Below are 14954 nucleotides of genomic sequence, written 5' to 3'. Positions count from 1 at the left end.
CCCACTGCAAGAAATCATCAGGTTACTTGGTTAGGCTATGAAAATCCTGCTGTTCTCAGGTTATATCAAAATGCTGTAAAGCATATTCCACTTGAAAAAAAATAAAGCTTTTCCGAGCTCCATGCCTGGCAAAGCCAAACCTAGAGGAAATGTAGTTGTGTTCAGTAACAGACAGGAGTCACATGGCAATCCACAATTTCAAATAATGTTTTGTTTAAGCAACAAAACACCTCTGGCTTTTTGTTTAAATGGTTCTGGCCTACACCAGAGAAATTAAGTATCACTAAGGAATGCGCTACGTGAAAATTGCCCTCAATTGCACTCAGGCAAACCCAGAGAAACAAGGTCAGAGTTACTCACACTGCTCACCTTTACACCCTTCCTCCTTATTGCTACATCTCCTTGAAAACACAACTTGCATATTACCCTATTTGAATAGTTATTTTCTTGAAGGCAGTTTTAATTAAAAGCATTAATCTGGAAATGCCTCTGTGCCACGAGAGTTCACTCGATTTGGTGCAACAGGGCGAGGTCTGCAGAGGTGACTACGGTGTGCTATTAATTCTCTGATCACAGCTTGGCACCTCACTAAACAAGGAAGGGAATTATCTCCTGCTTTGCACATGGAGAAAACAAAGGCACACCAAGACAAAGGCATTTGCCCAAGACCACACACCAAATCAGAGGCCGAAACACTTGCAGCATTGTCAGCCACACAAACCCTAATCCTAAGTGGCTCTGCTAATTACTGCTCTAATAATTAATAACTGCTCAACTGCAAATGCTGAATAGCAGGAGTGCTTTCCAGCTGGGTGAATATTCAGCTACCTGGAAACACACAACCCAAGGTCACCTGACAGCCCTAGTCAATCACACATCAGAAACACACGTGAATCGTTCCAATTGTTCAGTGACCATCACCTGTGCGTCCCAGAAGGGGAGGCACTGCTCTGAAAAGTTGCTTATTCTCTTACTTTCAGCCAGATGCTTTCTAAGTCAGACCATCAGGAGAGTCTACTACAGCTTTGCTGAAGAGCTGCCCCACAGTCCAAGTCCACACTTCTTCCATGAAGGCTCTCCCCAACATGGAGATCTCCCGGATCTGGTGCCACTTTTTGCCTCCACTGGACACCAGGGACTTGTGCGGCAAGCACCAAACCCTCCCCTCTCCCAGAAGGCTGAACCAGGCCTGCAAGAAAGGCAGGAGCATCTAAGGGCTCACTTAAAGATGCAAAGATTTAAGGGAGCAGGGGGAGAAAAGAACTGACATAAATTAGGTCAAGTGCTTCTGAAAAATGCCAGTTCCTTTATATATAGCAACAGCACTCTGATATCTTTTAATCTCAGCTTGCCATTGTCAGATATTAGCTGAAATTCCCTGCTTTTGCTCTGGCTGCTGTATTAAAGTGCCATGTATTTAATATTAATGAGGCAGATGAAACAGAATGAGACTAGGCTGGCACTTTCTGTGATAAAAGACAGCTTGTGGTAGAAAAGCATTCATTTAAAAGCAATAGGGATTTCTCTTGGCTTGGAAATTACATACAAGATACAGGAAAACAACAAAACCCTTTTCAAATGTAATTAAAAATCTTGATCTTCTGATTCTATAGATTAACAAAGGCATAATGGTTGGCTGGTTGTTTCTTCTGCTAAGATAACCACAGTAGCAGGGAGTTAAGTTACCTGGCCAGAATTATGGGAAGCTTTAGCTGAACTGCTGAAACAAGATTTGAAAGATTACTTTCCCCCCCTCCCCTCCAGTGTCCATACACTCAGGCAAAAAACCTCAGGGCTCAGAACTCTGCCCAAAAATGCAAAGGTATAACAAGGCCTGCCATAGGCCAACCCAGACATGAGGCAGACTTGAAGGAAGAAAAAGCAGCAGCCAATGGACGTGGTGATGAAGTGGTGTGATGTGTCACCAGACAATATCACAAAATCCCTGCTCCTCTTGGGGCCTTGACATGAAGATTTGAGGACTGTGCATATGTTCAGTCCCAGATGGCTGCATTAAGCCTGATAATCATTCCCAGCACTTACAGGGAGCAATACCTGCTCACAGTATGACAACCTAATCTTTTCTCTGCAAACCTCAGAATAAATGAGTACTGGTCCCAATTATTTAATTCCACACTTTCTGACAATACCAGCCTTGACGCCTCAAACTACAAACAAAACAACAACAAAGACTTTTGAAATAACATCAGCCACATTGTTTGTGTTCCTTCCCAGATACCCAAGAAATGTCATCATACTAACTAAAACTAAAGGAGACAACAGAGAAAAAAAATCTTGACTCACAGATGAAGCAAGAAAAGGAAAATCCAACTACCTGTATGCACAATCTCTTTACTGGCAACCCTGTACATTTCCTAAACACATCAAGGCGATATGGGGAAATCCATGTTCCTGCAGGGAGATACCAGGAATGAGTGTCAGTCAGAACCTGGTACCTTCACCTTTCCAGGAGGCAAGTTTCTCATTTCCAAGCTAGTCTGTTGCCTGCCAAATTTTGTCCTAGAAAAATTAAGCCAGGACCATCAGCCTGGCATTGTTCATTCTTCTGAAAGCTGCCAAAAGCTCCAGACTGACTCAGATCAGAGGAGAAGGGTTTGCACAGGGACTGAAGGGAGATGATTTGAGTGCATCAAAAGACAAAGGCTTGTCTGTGGCTACAGCAGGAACCCCATCTGGAAGGCTAAAAGCAGCCCTGCAATTCCACCTCTACCGCAGGTCACACTACTGTATTCCCTGTGAACCCCTCTTCGTGCTGCCCTGCGGAGCCACAAGCTCATAGGGTCGCCAAACAAACCACCTCCCCATCCTGAGCCTTTCACTTTCTCTACAGAGAAAAACAGAGCTGCCACCACAGACTGCCAGAATCTTAATTCAAGCCAAGTTCATGTGCTTACACAAAGCACTTTGCACACTTGGTGCATTCAACACGTCTGGTAAATAAGTTCTGTTGAGCCTTTTGCTTACAGGACGCTGTAATTGACTTTGCACCCAGCGAAGCCACCAGTGAAACACCCAGGCTTGGCACAAGACCTTCAGATCCACCAACAGCCCCAAACAGCCCAGAAAAACATTTAAAAATATCCCGCCAAGGAGTCAAAACAGTGCCTCACTTCCACACCCACCACGTGAGAGAGGTTAATGTAATTCCTGAATGAAAGTCATGAGAGGCATGCAGATTTCCAGGAACAATTTATATTAGAACTACTGCTGTGCACAGGAATCAGCTCTCAAGAGCCGCTGGCAAAGCAGGGGCAGCAACTGTGGCAAAACCAACATGTTTTTAAACCAAGCCTTTTTCTATCAGCTTCTGCCAAGTATTCATGAGCAGATCTGGTAAAGAAATAACCCACAATTACAGTACTTCAATAACATATTTACAGCAGCTAGATCCCATCTGAAAATAACCCCAGAAACAGAAAATCCAATTTGACAATAGAAAGACCTAAAGAAGCTGTAAGCTCAGATGGAAGAAAGCACCAACTCTCCAAAACAGCAGCAGTCTGCTTTTTGACAGCACCTTATGTGGGATGCTACTACAGAAAACAAAAACCTTAAGCCTGCAAGAAAAGATGCAGCTTCTTCCTATTTGCAGACACTTCAAGAGCTCTAATTGCAAATCCAGATCCTAATCCTGTGTCACCAAAAACACGGGCACAGCCTGTGTCTTTAAGTAAGGAGTCCCAAAGATAGCTCAAGACTCATAAATCACAGAGCTCAGCAAAATAACTGTACAAGCAGGGAAAGGCAGTATTGGCCTTTGGACTACAGCTTGTGCCAGCAGAGCACCACTTAGATGGGATGAGCAGAGCACTTCAGAGAGGGACAAAGTTTCTAGAAAGGCTGCGACTTGCTAAAGGAAAACCATAGGGAGTTGTTCTTCCTTCTTGTGGCTCTTCCTTCAGCACATTCTGCACAACCAAGTGGACCTTGCCTACACTCCCATTCATCACACCTGCCCAAGCTGTGGACAAGAACAGTTCTGGCAACAAAGTCCTGGCCCACAGGTGTCTAAACCAGGCACCAAGGTGCAGAGGATGGGGAAATGCATCCAGATTGGAGGGAGCAGCCAAGAAGGGGCATCTCCTACTCCCACTGCATAGTGGACTCAAACAAGGACTCTGTGGAGCAAGAACAACATTTGGGGTAAATTTCCATTGAGGCTGCTGTGAGCTAAGAGAGAGAGCCAAAGTGGGTTCTGTGTCTCTGCTCCAGAGCCTCCTCCAGCAGCAGCAGCAGCGCTGAACTGTCCCCGTGCTGTGGTGTTTGTCTGAACCATTATTCCGCATCGCTTCCTCCAGCAGGCTGGAGAGCTGCTCACAGAGCTGGAAGTGAAGGCAGCTACACAGCGTACCTAAAAAAAGCTTAGAGTACTATTGGGAGGCTTTTCTTGTTTATTTTTACATCACCTGGTCACATCCAACTGCTCTACGCTGGAGCTGCTACAGTATCTCTCCCCTGACAGAGCCCCTGCAGCTCACGGAACTGAAGCCTAGAGCCAAACCACGCCAAGGGCAAGGCTGGATGAAGCTGCAGCATCTTCCAAGCCAACAGAAGACCCTGTGCCCTTGGCATCTCTCCTGCCAAGCAAGCACTGAGCAGCCTCACACCCATGCTCCCAGAATTACCTCAAAGAGTCACAGGGCTGCTGCAGGGGTGGGAAGGGGATACATAAAACATGCTTCAGCTGTGCGTAAATATTTTATTCCTCAGATTCATGCTTAGTCAACCCTCATCATTATTTTAGGGGCCTTATTCAGGCACTAAAATTGCTTCCCCATTATCTCACCTCCACAAAGCAAGGACTTTGCAAGTATCTCAAGTATCTGACTCCAGCTCAGCTCGTTCACACTGCAAAAGCTACAGGTCCTGAGTGTGTGGTGGGCACACACACAACCTGCCCCGTGACCAAGGCTGTGCTGAAATAAAAGCGAGGAGAAGGCAGGTTCCCACCATTGTTACCATCAACAGGAGCAGCAGGAACTGTATGAAAGAACTTCCTACTGCAAACCGCCAGCGAGGTGAATAAAGGAAACAAAAAGGTCACAAACTAAAATACAGTCCTGTGTGCAACACCCAGGACTTCCTTGGTGCAGACAGCTGAGCCAGGCCAGGCCCAAAAGTCCCATTCAGCAGCAGCAGGCCAGGAAGGCAAACCCTGCACCCTGGCCACCTCAGCAGCCCAAGCAGTGTCACCCACACCCACAGCATCACCACGTTCAGTGAGAGCAGTCTGCAGCCCCACAAGACAGAAGCATGGGGTACCCCCTTCCCTGCTGCCCATCTCTTGCCCCAGGCCAGTGGTGGCCCTGTGGCACTCCGCAGCACACACAGATGTGGCTCTCCAAAGGTGCTGCCCCCAGCTTTTGCTGAGCCCAGTGGGTGTCAGCAAATCTGCTGCTAAAAGACAAAGCACAGAGGCTTCAGCCCTGCACTACCTTCCCATCTCCCTCGCCTTCCTCCCCTCCATGGAAACCAGCAGTCTCTCATTATCAAATATTTTTAAAACAGATTGAAGAGTAAGAATACATTGTGCTGTTTTAATCTCTCAGATAATGTTTTCTACGGTTCCCATGCAAAATCTGCACTCCAGCCTCATTTTCCCTCCAGTATTTGTTAGACTTAGAAGGGGGGGTACATTAATAAATGAACATGAGTCTCACTCCTGTAACATAACCAAGCTCTGGTTCTGTACTCATTTAGGATGAACACATAAAGGGAAGGGTAGGTAGGCCAGGGCCCTCTTCCATACTCAGATCTACAAACAAACCATCCAACACTGGTCAAGACACTGGGAATTAATCCAAGAGGAAGAAAAGTGTCCCCTAGCCAGCACATCTCAACAGCTTCCAGACTGGAAGTGGCTTATCTCACACTGAGCCCAGATGACCACAGCATCCTCTCAGCCTGGTGCATGTTTAAGCACAGATATGGATTTCATCAACTGAGAGCTCCCACAGCAGCTCCCAGCACCCATCCTGCCAAAACTTTGCTTATGCATGCCTCTACATTTGCATGCCAGGATCAGTCTCCATTAAGTCAAATGAAATTACAGGCAGCACATTACACATGTGCCTTCACATCTGTGGGATCAGGGCCTTAAAGGGAAAGCCTCCCATCCTACCAAAACACATCCTGCTCGGCTACAATTAAACACAGACACTTCAGAGCAGTTTGCTCAAGTTATTTTTCTATGCATACTTTTACAATTAACATAATGTCATATCCTGCCAGGACGTAAAAGGTTGTGACTCAGGAATGTTATCATCATTTTAACTCCAACTGACTCGCATTTGGTTTCATTCCTTTCCTTTTTCTTTCCCCCCCTTCCTTTAATTCTCCCTCCCAACAAGATGCATGCCACTCGCAGCTCACTTAATCGTGTTTTGTAACAAAGTTGGAAAGGCAAACCTTCACACAGTCTTGCCTTGCTCTAACATATAATTAACTCTTCCTTCCAACTCCCTGCCACCCTCCCAGCAGCACAACAGCAGCATGCAAAGCGGGAGCAGGGAGGATTAGATAAGGAGGTACATAAGAGAGAACATGCCCAACACCTCCTGAGTGCCAGACCACCGTCCTTTCTTCTCTTATCAGCCCAAGAAAAAACAACTCCCTTGTCCAAAAAGCACAGATTCCACAGGATGGAGGGTCTGCCCGGCAGCTGCTTCCGAGGAAGCTGAGTGTCGTCTGCCTTCCCTCTCCCACATGCTTCTCTCATGCTGACAGATGCTTCATCCCCTCAGTCCCACTGGGCTGGACTCAGCAGTCCATAGACAAGAATTTGGTTTAACTGGTGCAAAACCCTCCATGGATGTGGTTCTGGGATGGCCGTGGACTTGGATTCACCAAAATAACCCAGAGGCTCAGCAGCAGCACCAGTTTAACATAATTTAAAAAAAAGCGCCAAACACATTCACAAGAACAAACAGCAATCACATCTTGCAATAAGCCACGTTCCTGAGCCTATTCATGCTGCAAAGTTACTGCTCCACACAAAGCCAAAAGGCTCTGCTTGGCAATACCCTTCAGCTTGCCCTAAAAAATCATCTGAAACCACACTTTCAATGCATATTCTTACACTGAAAGCCAAACTTCAATTTCCAAGCATGCTTTAGATCTCAAGATCAAGGAAACATTTCAGAAGAAGCTTTATAAATGGCTGGTATAATTTATAGGTATTCTGTTAAGAAACACCAGCTCTCATTTTGCGTAGCAGCATAACTTCCCCACCTCCAGTAACACCATTAACCCCATCTCCACACATTTGCTTTTCCACATCAGAGGAACCATACAGCCCCACAGATCCACAAGCACATAATAAACGCGAAAAGAAACTTGTCTCATCCTGGTCACATCTTGAACACAGACCATTTTCTTATTTTGAGAGGGAGTCACATGCAAGTCCTCCACTCATGGGCAACTTCTATGTTACTTCCAAGCACTGAAAAAGTTACCGGGAAGTCGGTCAAGTCTCTCCCTCCCCTGCCCGACAATGCACAAAAGCGCATTCAGTCTGGTCACGGTGGAGTTTCATTCACGTTTCTGCAAGCTGGATGCCAGAGAGATTTCCTTTTCTTTCTCGGCATATTTCGTTGTTGTGGGTTTGGGGGCTTTTTCACTTTCTCCCCGTCAGGGGGAAATCTTTTGTCTTTCTCAAAACGAACCTAAAAACCCTCTCGGCCACCACACCCCCAGAAAAACGGTCACGCTGGAAAACGCAGGACACGCGTGCCTCAGAACACTTCCATGCCGGGACTGCCGTGCCGCGCCCGCCGCAGCCTCCCGGGGAGCGCGGGCCCGTCCCGCCCGCCCACCCGCACGGGGCACAGCCCTTCCCGCTCTCAGCTTTCCCATCCACGGGCAGCGGCGGGGCAGAAACACCCAGGGGAAGGCACCAACACCTCAGCGGCGGCGGACACAGCCCAGGACCACCCCCGCCCGTCCCCCCGTGCCTGTGGGGCTCCGGGAGCAGCTGCCGCCACGGCCCCGCCGCAATCACGAGCCGCGGCCCCAAAACGGGGCCAGAAAAAGTTTTGCGCGGGCTCCCCCGGCCCCGGAAAGGGGCAAAGGCGGCGCGCCGCGGCGAGCCCACCGTGCCCCCCGGCACCGCACTCCCGCAGCCCCCCGCGAGCACCGCACCCCTACAGCCCCCGGCACGGCATCCCCAGCGCTGCGCCCCTGCAGCCCCCGGTAGCGCCTGCCGCCGCGCTCCGGCGATCCGGCCACGGCCCCGCGCTGCCCCGCCGCCCCCCGGCCCCGCGCACCGCCGGTCTGCCCACGGCCACGGCCATCGCGGTGCGGTGTCTGCGCCTGCGCTGCCGCCCGCCGCCTCTGCGCTGCCTGCTAGCACTGCAACATGGCCACCCGGCGGGGAGGGCCCATGCGCAATGCAAAGGGGCCGGGCGGCGAGGCGGGACCCCCCCGGCCCTCCCCCGGGGCCGCCAGGCAGCGCGGGCAGGCGGCCGGCGCCGCCCCGCCGCTCGGGGAGCCCCGAAAGTCGGCGGTCAGTGCCCAGCGGTAACCCCCCACTAATCCCTCTCCTGCCCACGCCGGGCCGCGGTACCCGTGTCCTTAACCCCGAAGGGTCTCTCTCGCCCACCCTGGCAGTGCCGCAGATGAACATACAGACACATCTGCTCCAGAGACCCTTGCAAAGAGATGGCCAAGCAAGCGCTCAGCAAGAAGGAGTGCAGGGATTCAGCAAAGAGGTATTTCTAACAAGGAGGCACACAGGAGCCCTTAACTGCCTTGTCCAACAACACAGAGGACAGAACCTGCTACCTCATTGCTCTTGTTTCTCTGAGCACTTCTGTCAAATACACAAACACAGTTTTTCAAGAAACTTGGTATACCAAACAGCAGCCACGGTGGCCAGTTGCTCTCCTGTGTCACAGGTGAGACAGCCACAATACACAGTGTCACCACACCACTTGAGAAGGTTTCAAGCGTCCACCCTTCTTGTTCTTGAGCCCAAGCTTTCACAACCTTCATGGTTCATGCATCACACCTCTGTTCCCTGTGGTGATTGGTCAGTGCCCCTGGCACTCCATGGCTGTTACCTGCAACAACATTCATCTGCTGCTCACAGCTGTAGCCCATTGGGGATGAGGCTCAGCAGCCCCACTCCCAATTGCACAAACTCTGTGCCCACACTCCCACTCTACTAAATGACTTCTAGGGCTGAAGAGAAGCATAGCTGGCTCCTTACCACCCCAGCTGACAAACACTTATCCTGGTGTTGAGCATGATATCTCTTTACCTAAAGGTGGCGACTCTTAGGGCTAAGCTAAACAAGTCCACTTGCCAATCTTTGGCCAAGGTAGGGATGAAGAAAAGGCCCTGCATTGCTTTATGAGACATAAAACCCCAAAGGGCTACAGAAGACAAGAGACCCTATTCGCTGCACACTTGAAGGATACACTGAATTATGGACACACCAGAGCTACTCCCATATAAGAACATCCACAGAATCAAAAGAAAAAAGCCAGCAGAATGAAAACTGAGAGCACAAGTAAATGACCCAAGGTAGTGGTAACTAAATAGACCTTCACAGTGCACTTACCATTTGTAGTCCCTTCGATGTCAGGCTCGTACCTTTCCCTCCAAAAAAAGTGATTTCTGTATGGCTATATAGTAACACATGGCTGTTTGAAGAGGACTACAGAGTCTAGGTATCTCCTTCCTGCAGCTTCTATGATTGTGTTTTGAAGAACTCAGGAGCTGATCTTGGAGAGTGGCCACTCACACCAGCTCCTGCTCCCCAGCCTGAACCAGAACCAATGGAAGTGCACTACCAGACCCTCCTCCCCCTGAGCAGCTGAAGATCGGCACCCGGGCAGTGCCCTCAGCTGGGCACAGGTGCAGCCCACACCAACAAAGGTGCTACACCAACAGACGTGCAAAGGTGTCTATCAAAAACATTTGGCAAGCATATCTGATGCAGTGTTTTCATCACTCTAACATGTCAAGCATTAATGCCAAGATCTGAGGGAGGCTTCAGCATTAGACTCATTATTGCTCTCATAGCAAATTCCTCCTGCACACACAGCTCCAGGTGAGGAGGTGCTGAGCCAGCCTGCACTGGGAAAGGCGCCCGGACCAGTGCAGCCTCTAGTGGAAAACTGGTGATCCTATCTAAAGAGCTGCCCTCGTGGTACCTGTGGGTGAGGCAGACAGAGCTTCCCCTCGTCTGGATTAGAGATGCATGATACTCCTACATCAGCATAACTCAACCAACACGAAAATCGCCTGTGCTCACAAAACCTTGATGTGACTCACTGTGTCCTTCCTTGGCCTGGAGCTGGGAGAGCTGCGCCCACGTTTCCTCCATTATACTCATGCACAGACACCTTCCTGGGTATGGCCATCCATACTGAAAGAGCAGGGGGAGAAAAACATCAGCACAAAGAAACGTTTTGCCACCTTCCCAGAGCTCCGCTGGTGCAGCTCTTCACAACTGTTAGTGTTCAGCACCTTGCTCCTCAAAATTTCATACCCATTGCTAACAAATCAACGCCTGGGCAAAGGGAATTGCCAGCCCCTCATTCCAGAAGCCCCATAGAAACTGTCTCAGTGATTCCAAAGGGAATTATGAGCCCCTCATTCCAGAGACCCCACAGGAACTGTTTCAACAGTCCCAAAGATGTCAGGCATACATTTCGCAAAGCCAGAACACACAGAGTATCATCACACCAATTCAGAAGGCTCAACCGATACCCAGCAACACTATATCACAGCCAAAGGCTTCAAGCACCAGTCAGTCTTGTTCTTTAGCCCAATCTTTTATACCCTCATGGTTCATGCACGGCACCTGTGTGCCCTCTGCTCCCTGTGGTGATTGGTCAGTGCCCCTGGGCACTCCATGGCTCTGTTACCTTCAACAAGGTTCACCTGCTGCTCACAGCTGTAGCCCATTGGGGATGAGGCTCAGCCACAACCCCACTCCCAATGACCACAAACTGTGTGTCTACATGTACACAGCATCTATTGCAATCTCTGTCCATGGTTTGTGAGGGCTGCACTTGCTTCTCGGTTTGCAGCATGCTGCAGGATATTCCTGCTGCTTATATGACAGGCAGCTAAAAATATTTATGGGTAGCTGGGAGCCTGCAGCAGAGATGGCTTCTGAAGTGTGACTTAGGGCCTGATCCAGACCTCTTTAAAGCCACAGAGCCCACACTGAGCTCAGTCCCTCCATTCTCTGACTGCAAGACAGAAAATCCAGCACACCTTCTCTCCCTCACTTTTGCCCACTATTCAGTCCCCAAACTGCTTGGGGCAGGGGCTGTCATTTGTTTGGTGTGCACAGGGTACACTGCCCACGGGAGCACTGATCTTACCGTCCCTCTCAGCTGTTATGTACATACTTGTGGTATCAGCATGGGCAGTACAGAACAAAGTGAGATCTCCACAACAGTACATCGTGTGTCCAACCTCTCTCAGCCACGCAGCAAATACAGAGATGAGATGTGGTGAGATACGATATGACTGCAGACACTCGTGGTGTTTGTGTGTGGTTGTTGTACATGGGTTGTTGTACATGTTGTAATAACAGCTACCCCAAACAACAGCACACTTGTGAGTCTTTACTGTCAGTTTTCCTAAGTCCTGCACCACAGGGCAGTTCAGGATGGGATGCACCTCTGGTGTTTGGGTGTTGGTGTTGGGAGCACTGAATGTCCCTGAGGGTGGAGACTGACCCTCTCCAGCCAACCTCTTCCCATAGCTGACCACCCTCACTGTAAAAGAGTTTTCCCTCACACACAAATGGAATTTCCTGCATTTCAATTTGTGCCTATCATCTACTGTCCGTTCACTGACACAATGACTGATAAGCAGATCTTTGGTCTCGCTGCCCGCCAGCAAAGGATCTCGCACTTCTCAGCTCCTCCCGCCCCCCTAGCCTGCTTCTCTCCTTCGGTGTCACCTCTCCTCAGCGCTGTCACCCCAGCGCGCACCTCCACGGGCCGCCACCCGGGGCAAAGGCGACCGTGGGGTGGCGGCCCGGCCACGGAGGAGGAGGAGGAGGCGGAGAGGTCCGGCGCGGCAGGAGGCGGGTTTCCCCGCCGCACCTGGGTGCAGCGCCGAGGCACAGCACCGAGCACCGAAAGCCGGCCGGCCCGGAGCATGGCGCGGGAGCTGAGCCAGGAGGCTGTGCTGGACTTCCTCTGGGCGGCCGGGGGGCGAGCCCCCAACACGGCGCTGCTCCGCCACTTCCAGCGGTTCCTCCGCGACCCGGCGCTGACGGAGCAGCAGCGGCGGGAGCGCCGAGAGTACTTCAAGAGCCTTGTCAACTCCCTGGCCACCGTCCACCCCGCCGCCGCCCCCGGCGCCTCCAAGGACATCGTCCTCCGCCGCAGGTACCGCGACCTCCTCGATGAGGAGCTGCCGCCGCCGGAGGAACAGCGGGAGCAGGAGGAGGAAAAGAACGAGCCGCCGCCGCCGCCCCGGCGCGACCCCGACGGGCGGCGCGGCCCCCGCGGGGAGGCGGCGGAGCAGGGGCGGCCCCGGCGGGGCGGGGGCTGCTCCGCCCGGGGCCGCGGCGGGCCGTGCTGCGAGTGCCGCCGGGCGCGCCGCGCTGCCGCCGCCGCCGCCGTCCCCGCGCCGGGCCCCGGGACACCGCCCACCCCCGGCCGCCCCGCTCCCACTCCCCGCCGCCCCCTCCGCAGCCGCCCCCTCCGCAGCCGCCCCCATACCGGACCGAGCCGCCCCCGTACCGGACCCAGCCGCTGTCCTCGGGCCCCTGGGCGCTTCGCCCCGGCGGCACAGCGCGGCCCCGGCCCCCGGCGCTGCCGTCGGGTCCTGGGGCGCTGTCCCCCGCGGTGCCGCCCCGGTCCCGATCGCCGCCGCTGCCTGCCGCCGGGCTGCCCTCTGCCACAGTGTCCCGGTCCCGGACGCCACCGCCGCCACCGGGCCCGGAGATGCCGCCTCCCTACAGGTTGCCTCAGCCCCGATCTTTGCCGCAGCCCGCGACCGGGATGCCCTTGCTGAAGGCTCCACGGCCCTCAGCAAGCCCGGAGAGGCGAACCCCCGCCGGACCCATCCCGTCCCCGCTGCTGTCATCGGGCCCCAGGGCGCTGGCCCCGCGGGACCTGCCCCCTTCCCGATCCTTGCCGTTGCTGTCCGCCCCGGAGGTGCTACCCCTGTCCCGCTCCCTGCAGGCACTCCCTGCCAGCCCTTCCTCATCGCCATTGCTTTTGTCAGGCCCCGAAGCGCTCGCTTCCACCAGGCTGCCCCCATCGCAGTCCAGGTCCCTGCAGCAGCTCCCTACCAGGCCATCCCCAGACCTGCCGAGGGGATCCAGGGGGCTGACCCCCAAGGGACCAACCCAACCTCAAGTCCTGCGACTGCGCCCGTGTCAAAGCCTGACACTGCCGTCAGGTCCTGGGATCCTGCCCCCCACCAGGTCCCCCCCCACCCCAATCCCTGACACAGTCCGCCACTCTCCCTTCCCCATCCCGCCCCCTGCAGCCACCCCTTGCCAGGTCACCCCCATCCCAGTCCTTGCTGCCAGCACAGGGCCCCGCAGTGCCCCAAGCCGCAGAGAGCCAGCCCCCAGCACCGCTGCCTGTTTTCCAGAGCATCAGGCGCCAGCTCGCTTTGTCGAAGGCGCAGGGCACCCCTTCCCCAGCGCACGATGACTGTAGGCCACAGCCTCGCTCTGCGCTCGCCAAGAGCTCCCCTAGGAACGCCCCAAGCCGGGGGCCCCTGGTGCCGCTGGGACAGCGGGAGCACGCCTGGCTGGTGGCAATGTCGGCAGGCTGCTGGGCTCAGGTGCGGGGCCTCTTTCTGGAAGAGCCTGAGCTGGCCCTGCAGAGGGACTTCATATCAGGCTTCACAGTCCTTCACTGGCTAGCCAAGCACGGCGACGGGCCGGGTCTGCAGGAGCTGGCAGCGGCGGCGCGGCAGCTCGGGCTGGCCCTGGACGTGGACGCCCGCTCGGGCTGCGGGTACACGCCGCTGCACCTGGCTGCCATACACGGCCACCAGCTTGTCATCAAGGTGCTGGTGCTGCAACTGGGGTGCCAGGTGCAGGTGCGGGACGGCAGCGGGCGCCGGCCCTGGGAATACCTGGGCAGCTCCACCTCGGGGGAGATCTGGCAGCTCCTGGAGGCACCCCGTGGCACAATCATGTTCCCCACGCAGCCCCTGGCCCGCAGCGCATCCTCTGTCAGCAAGGTCTCGCCGTTCACCGGCAGGGCAGCGCTGCCTGCCTGCCTCAGGGTGCAGCTCGGCCGTGGGGCAGTGTCCGACCAATCTGGCAGCGACAGCGACTGAGACAGCTCCCAGCCAGTGGAGATGGGACCTTGGTGGCCACCCTGAGAGAGGAAGCCACGCAGGCACAACAAAAGCTGTGAAACAGACTGAACCTACTGGAGAATGTACTTTTAAATTATTCCAATGAACTGTTGTCTGAGTCTCTCTGCCCTCTCTCCCATTTCTTGCTTTTCTACCAGCAAAATGATGCAGTAACTCTGCTGGAAGCAGGAAGAACCCTCGGGAGGCAAGTCCCCTGCAGCCCATAGGGCCAGGACCAGCTGCTGTGTGCAGCCACGACCACCAGCATTAGTGGGACCATGGCTTTGGGGTGAGGCTCAAGTCTGGCCCCAATCCAGGTAGAGCACTTGCTTTTGCTGACAGTGACAGATTGTTGTTGGTCCCAGGGTTTGCAAAACATTTGTTTACACCACCTAAATTCTGGGGAGCAGTAAAATGACATCCCCTTTTAATCCCAGCAGATTAAGGATGAGTCCCTCTTTTAAAAATGCTGCTGATCAAGATCCAGCCTTCCAGTGAGTAGGGAAGGGCGTTTCCCAGGCCACCTTGCCCACCATTCCATGCTGAAAGGAATGCAGGGCAGCACCACAGCCCTGCTCCCCTCCACAGCTGCCCGGGGCTGCCCAGCAGTATCCCTGCTGCTCCCTCATTCCTGC

General features: G+C 53.5%; 2 protein-coding genes across 2 annotated transcripts in view; one reads left to right on the top strand and one right to left on the bottom strand.

Moving 5' to 3' along the window:
• Nucleotides 1-8398, bottom strand: part of SEPTIN11 (septin 11) — a 41813-nt gene extending 33415 nt beyond the window's left edge. Inside the window, exon 1 of the mRNA XM_030946927.1 lies at nt 8286-8398. Within this exon, the coding sequence (XP_030802787.1) occupies nt 8286-8312 (27 nt within the window). The 5' untranslated portion in view covers nt 8313-8398. The remainder of the gene's footprint in view (nt 1-8285) is intronic.
• A 3749-nt stretch (nt 8399-12147) lies between these two features.
• Nucleotides 12148-14703, top strand: SOWAHB (sosondowah ankyrin repeat domain family member B). The gene is made up of 3 exons (XM_030948351.1): nt 12148-12621; nt 12705-13487; nt 13522-14703. The coding sequence occupies exons 1-3, from the start codon at nt 12148-12150 to the stop codon at nt 14296-14298; spliced, it is 2034 nt and encodes a 677-aa protein (XP_030804211.1). The 3' UTR covers nt 14299-14703.
• The last annotated feature ends 251 nt before the right edge of the window (nt 14704-14954 follow it).

This window comes from Camarhynchus parvulus, chromosome 4, assembly GCF_901933205.1.
Source record: "Camarhynchus parvulus chromosome 4, STF_HiC, whole genome shotgun sequence".
Lineage (NCBI taxonomy): Eukaryota > Metazoa > Chordata > Aves > Passeriformes > Thraupidae > Camarhynchus > Camarhynchus parvulus.
This window is presented reverse-complemented; position numbering and strand designations above follow the sequence as displayed.